The sequence below is a fragment of the Colias eurytheme genome, chromosome 3 (assembly GCF_061535395.1).
Source record: "Colias eurytheme isolate Ceu_HAF_F1 chromosome 3, ilColEury1 Martin Lab GWU primary, whole genome shotgun sequence".
In the NCBI taxonomy this organism is placed as follows: Eukaryota; Metazoa; Arthropoda; class Insecta; order Lepidoptera; family Pieridae; genus Colias; species Colias eurytheme.
This window is the reverse complement of record NC_142982.1, coordinates 1,001,884-1,017,618: the sequence shown is the minus strand read 5'-3', so window position 1 is coordinate 1,017,618 and position 15,735 is coordinate 1,001,884. Positions and strand designations below refer to the sequence as shown.

Here is a 15,735-nt window from a genome sequence, read left to right as displayed (position 1 = left end):
GGGATATGGTTTCTGTAATACTCTTTTCTCTTGTGTTATTGGGGCTTTATAAGGTCCTTAATCAAGCCAGAATATCGAAGGATTCATGATTTGAATTCTTAAAGTATTCATTTATTCATCGTCTTTTACTCCCAGACTTTACTATAGGTCAAACGTCTCCAGCTTCTTCCTTCATCAGCTTTTTTACTAGATAGAACTAAATGTTTACGAATGTTGGATTGTGTTTTCTATAGTTAACAAATGTGTCTCTGACGGTCATTCACTATTTGTACCTATTTCGAGTGAACTACGATAGTTTTTGATGTAAACTGGTCTTTCTTCAGCTTTACCTAGTTCTGTGTTGGCTAAATTCGGATTGTTGTTTCTCTAGTGAATAAATGTGTCTCTGAGGGTCATTCGATATTTGTACCTATTTCGTGTAAACTACAATAGTTTTTGCTATAAACTGGTTGCGTAAAGGCCGCCATATCCGCCCATCTGGCGGATGTCTTGATAAGTAAGAGGCTGTATATCGTGATCCAATTTTTTATCTTGCTTATTATTTGGTACGTGGTTAATGTTAGGTTAGGTGACCACGTGTTTCCCCCCCATCAGTTCCAAGCCTTGTCGTGGCCGGGGGGGCTCAGTAGCTTGGAGTGCACTTGTGTACTCTGAGTGAAGCTAATTGGACGCGGAGGGGCTGAAAGGCCGGTCTATCGTCTGACGACACGATTGGTTCGACGGCCAGGGATCCATATAGCTGGCTGGCTGGCTTGAAGGCCGGCTGGCCGGGCTGGCTGGAACCGGCTGGTCACACCGGCTGCCTCGCTGGCTGGCTAGGGGGCCGGCTGGCAGGCTGGCTGAAACCGGCTATCCCACCGGTTGGCTGGCTGGCTGCTTTGAGCCGCGGCGGCTGGCTGGCTTGCTGTCACCGGCTGGTTGTCCGGCTGGCTGGCTGGCTGGCTGGATGGCTGGCTAGCTGGCTAGGATCCTCCGGGGGGCCAGGATTGGCTCAGGTGCCGTTGTGGTACGGCGAGGTATGGCGGCTAGTGGTCGCGGCCTGGCAATTTGGCTGGGCAAAATGGGGTTGGAAGGTCGATCGAGGCTCGTTTGGGTCTCGTTCCGACCGACTGGCAGGGGGCTGCGCTTTGCGGCGGTGGATGGCGGCCAGAGGCCGCGCGCGTTGTTTTTTGTTGGTAGTCTAACTACCAACAAAACAGGGGGCGGGATCCCGACGCGTCACTTTTGTGACACGCGGTGACTCCTGTAGGTGGGAGTAGGGCGGCGGCTGTCCTGCGACAGCCGTCTGCCAACTCGTAATCCGGTCCGTGGGGCCGGACCGAGGGCCGCCACCTCTGGTGTGAGGTGGGGGCTGCGAGGGAAACCTCTATAAAAGTGCGCCGGAGGGTCCTTCGACGCGTGAATCACGTTTCAGAGGGCCTTTCGGCGCGCGCCCTTCGGCCGGTCGGTGCTGGGGTCGAGGGTTTGGGAAACGCCGATGATGGAACGGGGAACAATCCATCATCGGCGAGCGGGTGGCGTGAGCTCGTGTACAGCTTGCGCCGCCCCGGGGTAGGCATTTGGTGGAGGGCCTGGAAACGGGCAAGTGGCGGAGGGCCTGGAAACGGGCAACTGCTGGGCGGGACATGCGGAAGATTGCGAATGTGTACCCGCATCCCGTCTAAAGCAGCGCGTTGGTACACGGTGGGGTTTTGGTCGGTAGGAATCCGACATAACCCACGGCTCCTTCCCCGGGAGCCGTGGGTATCTTAGGCAAGATTTCCCCACTTGAAAAAAAAAAAAAAAAAAAAAAAAAAAAAAAAAGGTGACCACGTGTTTTTGGAGTTGGTAGTTTTAATAATGGAGTGGAAATTATGTTTGTTGATAAAAACTAAAAAACAAGAATACGACTATGTCCTATTTCAGAAGATTGATTGATTCATTAATTTGATTTGGTTTAGATAAATAAATCGTATGGAAATGTACCCATTTAAAAATGTAATATCGGATTCGTTCAAGATCATTTCAAATAAGGAAAATGAAATAATTAAAACTTATAAAGTGATTATCAGTTAAAATGCAGTGAAAAAGCGCGTATGCAGCGACTAAACGCATTAATGTTACCTGTGTAACCTATCATTATTTTATCATGCACCTATATTTAACTTCAAAATAGAATTATCACGCGTACTCAAGCGTGGCGTACGTTTCCACTCCCCGGCAAGTGTAATCGTGCCATTCATAGTTTTTCTGTTCCTTCCTACCAGTGCCGTAATTAGGTTGTTTGGAGCCTCTTGCAAAGTTCAGAAAGGCCCTTTAGTAAAGAAGTTTTAAAACTTTCGCTTAAGCACGGGTCAAGAAGGTTATATGCACTATGGCTGCAGCATTTATTATATTATGAACAAAAATTATCTTCACTTCAACGTCATGACTAGCTAGGTTATTAAAAATATATTATAATGCAATTTTGTGGGAGCTTTTGTGTTAAATAGAGTCACGCAGGCTACAGGAGGCACATTTCACCTGCAGCGCTTCCTGATTTCAGTAAATTCAATTAAAATTCTATATTGCTCATAATTGGTACTTACGGGATAAGAGATACTTTAGTCAAAACGATACGTACATATAATATTCCCGGGACCCCAACTAACTCGGGGCCCTTGCCCTTACGTCACTGTCTCCTACGACCTACGTAATGACTATATTTCCCACGCTCAGACGCCGCTCACAAACCGCCGCCGTGATGAGGTTTTAATTGATTCTGACGTAGTAGATTCTGGCGTCATTGCGCGGATGTCACATTAGAACATGAGGGAGAGGAGTGCTTGAAGGAGTAGATTTAGGTACGTGACTCGTAATGCGCGCTAAGTTGATGTTTAAAGCCTGGGGGGTAAACAGGATGTCGTCAAATTAGTGTTTTGAAAGCTAGAGGGTAACTATGATGTCCTAAAGTGAATGAATACTCATTCCAGAGTGGGATAGTGATGGCGCTAGACGACCTATATAGCGCTGTCTTTTTTCCACACTGGAAATAAAACTGCTTTAAGACATCATAATAATTCTACAACCCTGATTGTCATACATTCGAAGTTATTTACGGATATCTGTATACCTGATATGGTCTATAATAGTGTATCATATAGAATGATATCTATATAATTGTGACTAGCTGAGGCGCGCGATTTCGCCCACGTTGAATGAGAATGTATTTTTATTCATGATGCATATAGTGATAATTCGTAGGATACAATATCAAACTTTTGAAGGAACAAATAGAAATTTCAATGTAGCTTAATCTCCTTACTTAGATAAAAGTTATTGGACTCATTTATTTGAACTCATGTTAATACAAGCGAATGTTTTTCTTATTTGTAATTCAATTCTTATTATGCAATATGACGATATAAAGAAGGAAAACAGACGTAGAAGGACACATCACAACCATCAAGTACAAATTACCACATCGGTCACAAGAAGTACCCTACAGATAGGAAGCTATCGTTTAAAATCGTTAGCTCGACTGCGCAGACGCAGTTTTTGCTTCCTATAACGGTACCGTGGTGACGGTGTCAATGACCAATGGTGTCGACTGGTGTAGAGATTCTGGTAGTGGTATAGTTTTGATTTTTGGTTCATATTTGAAATGTTGTATTATAGCATTGGAATGCTTTATAAATGAGATTTCAAAGAATGGAAAAAATTAGATCGCGAGCGGCGGAAGACTGAAGACGAAGACTTGTGAGAGTAACAAACAATAAACATACATCCTTACAAGCTTTTGCATTTATATTATTAGTAGTATTCCAAATGTAGGCCAAGGATTGGCAAATGTTACGTGTAGTAAAAATACCTTTTATTTTCGATGGATAAGAAAGGTTAATTTTAATTTTACTTGCTGTAAGTACTAGCTGACCCGGTAAACGTTCTACCAGTAACTTAATGTTGGTTATAAAGGAAACAAATCCAGAACGTAAGGTTGAATAAAAAATAAATTCTCAGTAATGTCAAAATTCTACAAAAACTGTGAATGGAATATGCGACATGTGCAAAAAACATGTGGGGTTGAGTCGGAACAATATTATACCGGACTCTGGTTTTCTTGGAATTCGTTGTTGCAAGAAATATAATATTATGATAACACATTGTTTACGAAATGAAGTTAAACGTTTACGCGTTTTTGTGTTTTTAATTATTTATACAATAGGGATAAATCAATCCAGTGTTGCCATATATACAGATTTATCTGTATCTATACAGATTTTAAGACCACTATACAGATTACAGATTTGGCTTTACTTTTATACAGATTTTAGGTAAAGGACACTAACTATGATAAAATAATCCATTATCTAAGTATATTATTTTTATACAGTTGTTTAAATCCGGCAACATTCATGGCGTACATTGGGGATTTCCCTCGGAACAAACAAACAATAATTGTATATTATTCTGGGGGATTTCCCGAAACATGTATTTTGTTAACGAATGAATGTATTTGTTTCTTTTTAATGTTTGCAAATCAATCATTCGTTCATTACGATGATTACGAGTCGACTACGTTTTTTGATTACATGAAAGGATTTTTTCATCTATTAATTTAATTAAAACAAAAACCAGGAACCATTTAGGCACCGAAACGATGGAGGGGCTAATTTTGACAAAACAATTATTGAATAACGAGCCATGTTTTAAGCTCAATGTTCACAAGAAATTGATTAATAAAATGAATAAAAGTATGTATTTTTTTAATCAATAAAGTTTTAAGTACAATCCAATGTTTTCTTTAACAAACATACCATTCAGATTTTAAACAGCTTACGGTTTCATTACATACAGATTTTATACAGATTTTTAGACTACTATATCCAGATTTACATTTACATTTACAGCAAACTTCCAGCGTACGGTATTCCCAATGTTCTTTGTGCTTGGATAGAAGATTTCCTGAAAGAACGTACGATTCGTGTCATTATTGATGGCTGTTCATCAGATGAAATGACTATTAATGCCGGTGTTCCTCAGGGATCCGTCCTCTCTGCAACATTATTTCTTCTGCATATAAACGACCTTCTCAAACCAAACATGTTCGGATATGCAGATGATACTACTGTTGTAGAGAGGTATCTATCCAATGCCCAAGCATCCCAAATCATTACCAAATCCGAGCGGCAGGCCATGGTTACGCGTATGAACTCAGCCTTACAGGATGTCGCTAGTTGGGGTGACGCTAATCTAGTTGAGTTTAACGCAAAAAAAACACAAGCGTGTTTTTTCACTGCCAAACGGACTTCCCTTCACCTGACTCCATATTTCTGCGGCGTACCGATCTCATTAACCAACAGCCTTGATCTACTTGGTGTATCGATTTCTGCAAATCTCAATTTCGGCCAATTCATCGAGTCCAAAGCCCAAGTAGCAGCCAAAAAACTTGGAATACTTGCTAAAGTGAGACATTACTTCACACCGGAACAGCTTCTTAAACTTTATCAAGCCCAAGTTCGGTCGTGTGTGGAGTACTGTAGCCATCTTTGGGCGGGTTCCGCCAAAACTCACCTTGGAGCTTTGGACTCCATTGAAAGGCGAGCTTGCAGAATTATTGCCGATCCCTCATTGACTCGTAGTAAACTCCAAAGTCTGGATCACCGCCGGCAAGTTGCATGTCTGTCGGTCTTCTATAAAATACATTTCGGTGAATGTGCACACGAACTCCACCACCTCATTCCACCTTCTCCATTTCTTTATCGGACATCCAGGCGCGGAATGGAACTCCATCCCTTCACAGTCGATATACCGCTCATACGCACTCAGCGTTATGCGAACTCTTTTTTCATTCGAACTGCGAAGGAGTGGAATTCTCTTCCATCGTCGGTATTCCCAGACCATTACAATCTGCAGCTCTTCAAGTCTAGAGTGAATAGGCTTCTTCTAGGCAGACGTGCTCCTACATAGATCGCATCACCGCTTTACATCAGGCGGGATAGTGGTCAAACGCCTGCCTATCAAGTATAAAAAAAAAAAAAAAAAAAAAAAAATTTATCGATTTGGCATGTGGCAACACTGAATCAATCAATACAAAATGTTGTTACGATTGGAGTTAGTAGGAATTAGTTGTCAGTCATTTTATTGAATTACTATCGGTCCTCCCCGGCTCCGCCCGTGGTACATGTTTACGTTTTCTCTTCATAAGAACCATCCTCGTAGGTTTAGGAATATTATAAAAAAATAATTAATGAAATCGGTTCAGCTGTTCTCGAGTTTTGCGCTTAGCAACACCTGTGCTATATTTACTTTTTTATATGCATAGATAACTCAAATTCAAACATTTATTTATTCAATTAGACTTCTTCTAGAAGCACTTTTGAAACGTCATTACATATTTTTAACATTTAACACCGATTCGGAAAGCAGTACCTACGGAGAAGAACCGGCAAGAAACTCCATAGTTGCTCTTTTAAATCATGTCATGTCATGTCATGTCAATACATATAACACGTGAAATTATATTTAAATTGAAACAAGCCCTTACAACCAGCATAATAAATTATAGAGTTATATTAAATAAAACTTTCCTCTATCTACCCCACAAAATATAATGTAGTACCAAAAATAAAATGCTTTTAAAGTGGGCAATCAATTTTCAAGTAGACATCAACTACTGATACTATTCAGAGACAGTTTTTGAGTACCACTTTAATTTTAATGGTGTGTTTAACAGCGTATACTTGAAATATGCATGTATATTATTGATGGTACATTGATTAGAAATTTGAATATTATATTGATTCATTTTTTTAGGGATTCGTAGCTAATATGTATCTGCCACGAAACGATTAACAGTTAGCAGAGTAGTTATTATTTAAGTGAAATTAAAAAAAAATACTATATAAAAAGAGCGTGTCAGCTGCGCGCACGTGTCAGAAGTGAAACTTCTTTGGCAAGATTCAAAGATACCAAAATCGTCGCCTTACTCCATGACGCGACGGTATTGCCATGACGTGACCTTGAAATTTTACTCTCAACGCGCCTAAAGAAGTTTCACTTTAAAAATAAAGTTGGCCCCGTTGTTATTCCAGGTTTTACCGTTGGGTCTCAAGTCTTATTTGTACGGAAAATCTGGGCTACATCCATACTAATATTATAAATGCGAAAGTAACTCTGTCTGTCTGTCTGTTACTCAATCACGCCTTAACTACTGAACCAATTTGCATGAATTTTGGTATAGAGATATTTTGATACCCGAGAAAGGACATAGGCTACTTTTTTTCCCGGGTTATAGGATAGGTTTTATCCCGGAAATCCCACGGGAACGGGAACTATGCGGGTTTTTCTTTGACTGCGCGGGCGAAGCTGCGGGTGGAAAGCTAGTGTGATATAATTTAGAAAATGTCATAATTTTTAAACATCAATGTTTTGCTTATAAATGATGTATAATTGGTACATGTAGGCCATGGTTATAGAATGCTCTGGTGCACGTGAAGCGTATATGATTACTAGGTATTGTCGTCAATCAACAATAACTCTATGATTTAAATTGTACATTGAGATTTGAGACCTGCGTTGAACGCTACATGTGAAGTTAAAGTTACCACTCGTACTTCTATGTCAAATGATAAATACATATAGACTACAGGCCCATGTTGAAAAAATTATGGGTCATTTGACCCACCACCTGACCTATCTAGAATGATATAAGAGCATAAAATAATAAGATTCAGCACTATGACGACACTCGTAAGCTGTCCACCTGAGTGCAGATGAGAATTCGAAAGTTCAGGTAGAGATTTTCTCCCCTTGTCTCCATGATTTTTGTACGGCGTTGCGGAATAATGGCTTAAAAGCAGTATAGAAATAGTATGACACAGAAGCCGTACAAAAATGGTGGTCCACAAAGTCGGAATTTATTTTTATTTTTCGACAGTTGCCGGGGTAAATTTGGTCATTTGATTTTGTACGGCATCTGTGTCATACTATTTCTATACTACTTTTAATCAATTATTCCGCAACGCCGTACAAAAATCATGGAGACAAGGGGAGAAAATCTCTACCTGAACCTTCGAATTCTCATCTGCACTCAGGTGGACAGCTTACAAGTGACGTCATAGTGCTGAATCTTATTATTTTATGCTCTTATATCGTTCTAGATAGGTCACCTGGTGGGTCAAATGACCCATAATTTTTTCAACACGGGCCTGTAGTCTAATATACAACAAATTAGGGGTCTTAGATCTACCCCAGTGTGAATCTCTTGTTCGATATTTTTTTTTTAAATACTATCAATGAATACTATTCTGTCAATAACTAAGACCAAAAAGAACACGCAATAAGTTGCAGTCGCTTGGAATTTATACGCGTAAAGACTTCGTAGGTACATTTGGACAATCAATTTTTATTGGTTGTCCAAATGTACCTACGAAGTACTTATAGTCATGTAGGTAAAGGCCAGTATCAGTATATAAATAATGCTCCTGCTATTCATACTCTATAAGGTGCTGTATATTCCACGACAATATTATTATAAGGTCTTCATTTTACACATGCTTATCAAATGTGTAGTTTTTATTCACACATTCAACCTTGGTATTGTATTCAATTGTTAACATGTTTACGTAAAGATCGCCTACATATGCGGGTACTTTAAAAATATATTTCCATAGATTTATATTCAACTTCTAAATGCTTTTAAAGTAAAATATATACATATTAAAAGCCTGTCTCCGTTCATGTAAAATTGATGAAAATAAGACTGTGTTTTTTGCTTTAAATATCTTATATATAAAATTCTCGTGTCACAATGTTAGTCTGCATACTCCTCCGAAACGGGTGGACCGATTCTCATGAAATTTTCTGTGCATATCGGGTAAGTCTGAGAATCGACCAACATCTATTTTTCATATGTACCATGGGCGAAGCCGGGGCGGACCGCTAGTATCTGTATAAAATATGCGATTTTGAAAAGCTATTTAATAACAAAACCAAAACCGTAGAGAACATTGCACTTCATTGAGTAGAGAAAAAATGGATGTACGCACAAAACTAGGCGAATTATTAAAAAAAGCAGAGCAGATGCGACGTATTGTGAGCTAATGTGAGCACCTGGCGTGCCTTTGTGTTCCCCTTAAATGAAGTAAGGGGATTGGCTGGGGTGATGGGTTACTGATGTCATTTATTTTGAGGACATGTTGATCTTTATATGCAGCTGGAGATGTTCCTTCTCATCTAGTTAAAGTTCTTTGTGTTAGAAGGTTCACTTCAGGAATCAGACTGATGACGTAATAATTAGATTTTTTCCTTTTTCTGTTATTTTGTAGGTACCTGTGTAATTGCTGCAAATGAAATGATAATGCTCCACATAATAATTTGTATACCTATAATGTACGCCTGTAGTAAGTATCCTTTGAGCGTCATTCAGCGTAAAAATTGTAGGATTTTTTTTCTATTCAACGCGTAGTTTACAGTCATTTTTTTGTTTACTTCTACAGTTGTAGTCTGTTTTTATATTCTCCTTTGTTTTATCTATGTTACTATGTGCACGAATTCTACATTTATTGTTCATTCTGCTAGCATTAATTTATTCATTTGAACTCTTATTACTTGCTTATTACCAACGACGTCAACTTATTACCTATCAATTGATCGGAAAATTGCTTCAGATCAAAGGTGATATAACCATTTAACGTATCATGTACCTCCACTTTACTGATTGATATTCAGAATAAATTCTGTTATCAGCCACTAGAGTTATAATAACGTTGAAATAATATACAACTGCCTTGAAATTATTCAAGTATGCCGATCCCCTATCGAATGTTTTATAAACATCCATCAGAGTATATGAACAATTGAAGCCATCATTCAAATATGTATACGTTTCAGCATTAGATTGTTTGAAACTTGGTATGATATATACAGTTAATATTATCAATATAGTAAAAACAATATGCTTGTAGTTTTACCGACGAATATGTTTGCTGGTGGTGTCAGGTTTCATTCAAGGTTAGAAAGAAGGGTTCAAGTGTCTTGCATTAATATTGTTTTGGTAATCCTTACGCTGCAAATCGTGTTCATAATATGTTTACATACCTATGCATATAATAAAATAAGATTGTAATTGTAATTGTTGATTGTAATTATTGTAATAATTGTAATACATATTGTACTCAGCAATATTATAAAATAAATAGACGTCATCAAAAAACGTACCTGTAAAAACTTTATACTCCATAAATCTTTCCCGCATTAAATTAGGATTTAATATAACGCAAAAGTACTTAAATATTAGGTAATTGTTTAAATAAAGCAAGGTTATGTGATAATCACACAGTATTTGAAGACGAGTTTGACGCGGAAGTAAATTCTTTGAACAAAGACAATTAAAACTAAAATATGCTGATTGTACATGATTCATACCGTTTCATACTAAGTTCATTTGGATTGTGATTCAGTAATGAATATAGGTGATGCATATTGCCATGATACTGTAGGATCGAAATTGTTTTAAATTATAACTTCAAGTCACTTCACGTCGTTCAATGCCCTTCTTCTGATATTAACAGCGATATTAAAAAGGTGTTTATAAATTAGACTGTATGATTTCTTTAGAGGTTTGTTTCGTAGCAATTCTGCTTATTTTCAATTATTTTGTATACGCACTTTTAGGCCAATCTTTACAGGTAACGTACATCTAGAAGTTATTTCTTGATTTTTCCTCAAAACTTCTCGGAAACATTGTTAATTACTTACAGTCAAATTGCATGCAAGTGCTGCTTTTTTGGTCTCGACCATGTTATTACCAGCTTCAGTAATTATCTCCATATTTGTAAAACATAATTGTTTTGGGAGAGTTGAAATCGATTTATTAAATTGTCCGAACAGTAGTCATGGAAAGAACGACATTTCAATATAAGTCACTCATAATATTTTGACTGCATTCTGATAATCTATACTAATCTATACTAATATTATAAAGAGGAAAAGTTTGTATGTATGTATGTATGTATGGTTTTCACGCATAAACTACTGGACCGATTTTGAAGAAATTTGGCACAGATAATCTTTAGACCCTGAGAAAGAACATAGGTTACCTTTTATTGCAAAATATGTACCACGGGCGAAGCCGGGGCGGACCGCTAGTATAAAACACATTAGAACTTGAGCTTTTAAAATTTTTATACAAACATCTTTTATATAGATTACTTTATAGTACTGTGATAATCAGTAATTATCCATAAAAGCAATGCCTCTTTACTCTTTAAGAAATGCATGACATCTTAACTCAGGCAGTAGGATTTAATAACTTCTAAAAGCATATTATCTAAAGCCACCTCATAAGGTCAAGTAACAGTATATGATCGAATTCCACACGATAAAACTTCAACAGTCGTTCATTCCAAACAAAGGTACATTCAAGTGATGGTCACTTGATCCTGTCTATCTGATAGCATCAGGTTATTGGACGCAGACCTCACGTCGTGTTGCCAAGTGTCTGTTCGTTTGAAAAGATTATCTGTAGGTCTATTCAACGCTATTGTATGGATGAATTTTTGACGTCTGCTGTAGGTATCGGTTGTTTTACGTTGTATTTGCACTACAGTGTTTAGGATTCTTTTTAAACAACTAAATTACGCAAACTAAAACATTCTGCTTCTTAAAAGTTGTCGTTTCAAAAAGTGTAATTTTGAAAAGCAGATCAAACGTGCAGTTCGTAACTGTGAGGTTGGGAAATAAAACAAAATCATATAATAATTTGCAAATGATGATTCTGCGAAATAAAATTCTGGTTGGCAAGTTTAAATCTGGCAAACTATTTTCGGCGAAAAGGTAGAACAACTACCTACTACTACTGTCCAAATCTAACCATGGATGATGAAAACTAAAAATCTTTTGACACCTTTGTGTCTCGTACCAAAATATCTACCAATCCATGTTCAAAAAATTATCAGAGTTTTAAGGCGAATTTTATTCTGAGCCATCTGTTGACTTATAGACAGAAATGCTACCTACATAAGAAGCATTATTGATAAAAAATAACAAAAAAGGATTTGTCTCAAATAGTTGTTAATCAGTATCCAATTTAATTGAAGAATGACATAACTTGTAATAAATTAACATATAACTAAGTCTTTATGAAGGAACGCAGCCTGTATATTACGACATGGGTCTTCACCTACATTAAGCGGAGATAGGAAAGGAATGTCAGATAATTAAGTCTTAGCATAATGATGTGGGACGTCTTTCATATAGAATGAGGAATTTAATCAATAAAGATTCTTTGTGGTTAGAGAAATGGTTTCAGACATTGAAGTAAAAGTAATCATTCCTTATCCTAAACTAGCTTTCCGCCCGCGGCTTCGCCCGCGTTTTCAAAGAAAAACCCGTTCCCGTAGGATTTCCGGAATAAAACCTATCCTATGTCCTTTCTCGGGTATCAAAATATCTCTATACCAAATTTCATGCAAATTGGTTCAGTAGTTAAGGCGTGATTGAGTAACAGACAGACAGACAGAGTTACTTTCGCATTTATGATATTAGTATGGATTACGTTTTAACTGGCTTGGGTGGAATTCTAAAATGGAACGTCTGATGTCAACTGCTACATAAAGGAAATAGTACTTACACTGGAATATCATGTAAAATAAAACAAATTTCTTTATCACAGTTAATATTTTTGTTATGGTTATTATAACGCTTAAATTTAAGCATATGGGATTCTTAAAAAAATATTAAAGTGAAACTTTTATTACATTGTCTCAAACTTTTTGGTCTACCGGGTAGGTATACCTACTCGGCAGCCGATCGTCACGCGACATGCGCTACACAAAGCAGTGTTCGGAACCGTTCGAACAGTTTCACTTTTACCGTGGTTTCATAAAACCACACAACATTTTTTTTTCTGAAATTCGAAATTTGACATTTGCGTAGTCGAAATTTGTAAAGCTATTTGCATTAAAAATTGTAAATAGCTTCGCAATTTTTAATCTCAATAAATAGTCCACCACATTGATTAAACAATTAATGTCATTAGGCCCAAAACTTAAATCTTACCATTCTTCTTCCAGAGACACAAGCTCTACGCGTTCCGATACTGGGGCTGCGAGATGCTCTGCCTCGTGAACATCGTCGTCCAGATGTGGATGATGGACAGCTTCTTCAACGGCGAGTTCCTCTCGTATGGTACCAGGGTGCTGGGGTACAGCGAAGTGCCTCAGGAAGAGAGGTGGGTTATCTATCTTTTATGGAGGATATTTTATGAATGAATGAATGAAATGAAGAATGAATGACCAGTGATACAAGTTTTTCAAGATACGTCTGTCTATTAGGACATACTAGCAATGTTTTTATCTCCCTAAGTAAAGATTTGATGAATCGTTTATTTTTTACGTTTATGATATAAATATTTTCTACCCTTACTATAACGTGTTTTATCTTATGTCTATCAATAAAATAACACCTTTATATTAATTTCCATGATTTTTATTTCACTTTTATTTAAACAGTATTTAAATACACAATCGTTTTCAGCCCATTTTTATCCATCAACTATTTAATATTTTAGCCTACTATCCATAACTATACTATCACGTATTTATTCTTCTATTCTATTCATTTCCAGATACGATCCAATGATATACGTGTTCCCGCGCGTCACAAAGTGCACATTCCACAAATATGGTGCGTCTGGCACTATACAGACGCACGACAGTCTCTGTGTGTTGCCCCTTAACATCGTGAATGAGAAGACCTTCATCTTCCTGTGGTTCTGGTACATCATACTTGCCGTGATCCTCGCTTTGCTCGTCATTTATAGGTAAGCTCTTATGTAAATGTAGATCTGACCAGTACGGTGGGTCTGACACTATACAGACGCACGACAGCGTCTGCGTGCTGTCCCTTCACATTGTGAATGAAGACCTTCATCTTCCTGTGGTTCTGGTACATCATACTCGCTTTTATCCTCGCCTCTCGTCGTTTATAGTAAGTTGTAATCTTTATTTAGATAATTATGTCCATCTAAAGTTGTGAAGTATTTGTCTGTAGAAGCATCGAAATTAGCATGTAACCAAATTACAAAGATTTCTAATACAATACCGTTATTATTAAGTATATGATGAAATGAAACAAGTTTGTGATTGCGCTCCTTTTTTAAATATCCTCTGTAGCACATGATATTATGAGCATAGTTTTGTTGATACAATTTATTGCATATTTTATATTTGTTTTCAAAACACAAAGATTAATTTAAATGACCATTTTTAAATCTAAATTTAATCTGCCTAAGGTTCCACTCTTGGTCCTATATTCAAAACATTCACGAGTGGCAACCAATTTCAGTTAATTGATAATATTGTTGATATAAATAGTGTTCCACAAGGTTCCACACTTGGTCCCATACTCTACAATATATTCACAAATGACTACCAATTTCAGGCTAGTGATAATCTTCGTGCCGTCCGTCCGACCGAGACTACTCCACGCGAGATCTAGGACGATACCGATAGAGTCTGCGTTGATAGTGTCCAGACGGACGGACGTGGGCGACTGGTGGTTGTTGTATATGCTCGCTAGGAATATGGACCCGCTTATTTATAGGTGAGTTTGGGAAATTTGATTTTTGAAGTGAAAACTTCTTTAGCGGCGTTGGGTATAAAATCTTAAACTCGCGTCAGGACACGTGACCTGATCGAAAAAGCGTAAGACGGATGGATATCAAACATGCTCAACGTTAATAATCAAGTTTTCACTTCTGCCGGCACTCCCGGAGTCCAACCCGTCTTTTTTATACATATATTTCTTTAGTTGTATGATTAGTAGCTGGAAGCTGGCGTTATATTTAAGGCTAAAAAACTTAATATAGGCATACTTCAAGAATTTGTTTTTAAATTTTGAATGAAATAGAAATACCCGAACAACTGTGTAGCTTATATCACTTGGAAAACATGCATCTTTCTAATGGTAAAAGAAGTTTTGGAATCGATTTAATAGTTTTTGAATTAAATTGTAACAAACGATACAAAAAAAGCCATCAAATTAATTTTTCATCTTTCATCTATGCAGATATTTTTTTAAGTGGGGAAATCTTGAATACATACACGTGGCTCCCCGTTACGTCGGTTTCTTACCGACTAAAACCTGAGTTCCGTCGAGCCGCTTTAATGATGAGGCCGCGGGTATTGGTTGGAATTCCGAAGACCTACTAATATTTATAAGTAAAGATTTTTCCACCTACCACCGTTTTAACATTTTTAACGCAAATTTTCAGGGAACTAATAGCGGAGCTAATAAAGCGTATGGGCGAGAAGAGCGGGCCGCGCGCGTGACGCACGAAGCGGCCGCGGGACATTGCCGTGCTAGCCGTGTGACGTCACACCACAACACTGTATATACGTAGTGAGGGTAGCTGGATATATTGATAGTGTACCCTCGAGGAGTTGGGGGTAGTTGGATATATGAAGTTTCCTCGAGTAAATTTTTGGGGGTAGTTGGATATATGAAGTACCCTCGAAATTTGATATAGATGGACTAAGTAACTTCTGATTGGAGGGTAGTTCGACAAAATGCAAATGTAGAATCTATCTATATATCGAATCTACATTTCCATCTAAATTGTAGATATCATTTCTAAAATATACTCGATTAAAACTAAAATCGATAAAGGGAACTAATAAAGCGCTTATTCGAGAAGAGCAGGCCGGGAAGCGGGCGGGAAGTAAATTTGAAACATAACCAACTACTTGCAATATATCCAGCTACCCTCAAATA

The 15,735-nt window shown here is 37.7% G+C and overlaps 1 protein-coding gene across 1 annotated transcript in view; it reads left to right on the top strand.

The window, feature by feature from the left end:
- The window catches only part of ogre (optic ganglion reduced), a 42,997-nt gene extending 27,455 nt beyond the window's left edge, over nucleotides 1-15,542 (top strand). Inside the window, exons 5-8 of the mRNA XM_090119209.1 lie at nucleotides 13,035-13,192; nucleotides 13,589-13,783; nucleotides 14,404-14,565; nucleotides 15,236-15,542. Of these exons, the coding sequence (XP_089975335.1) occupies nucleotides 13,035-13,192; nucleotides 13,589-13,783; nucleotides 14,404-14,565; nucleotides 15,236-15,293 (573 nt within the window). The 3' untranslated portion in view covers nucleotides 15,294-15,542. The remainder of the gene's footprint in view (nucleotides 1-13,034; nucleotides 13,193-13,588; nucleotides 13,784-14,403; nucleotides 14,566-15,235) is intronic.
- The last annotated feature ends 193 nt before the right edge of the window (nucleotides 15,543-15,735 follow it).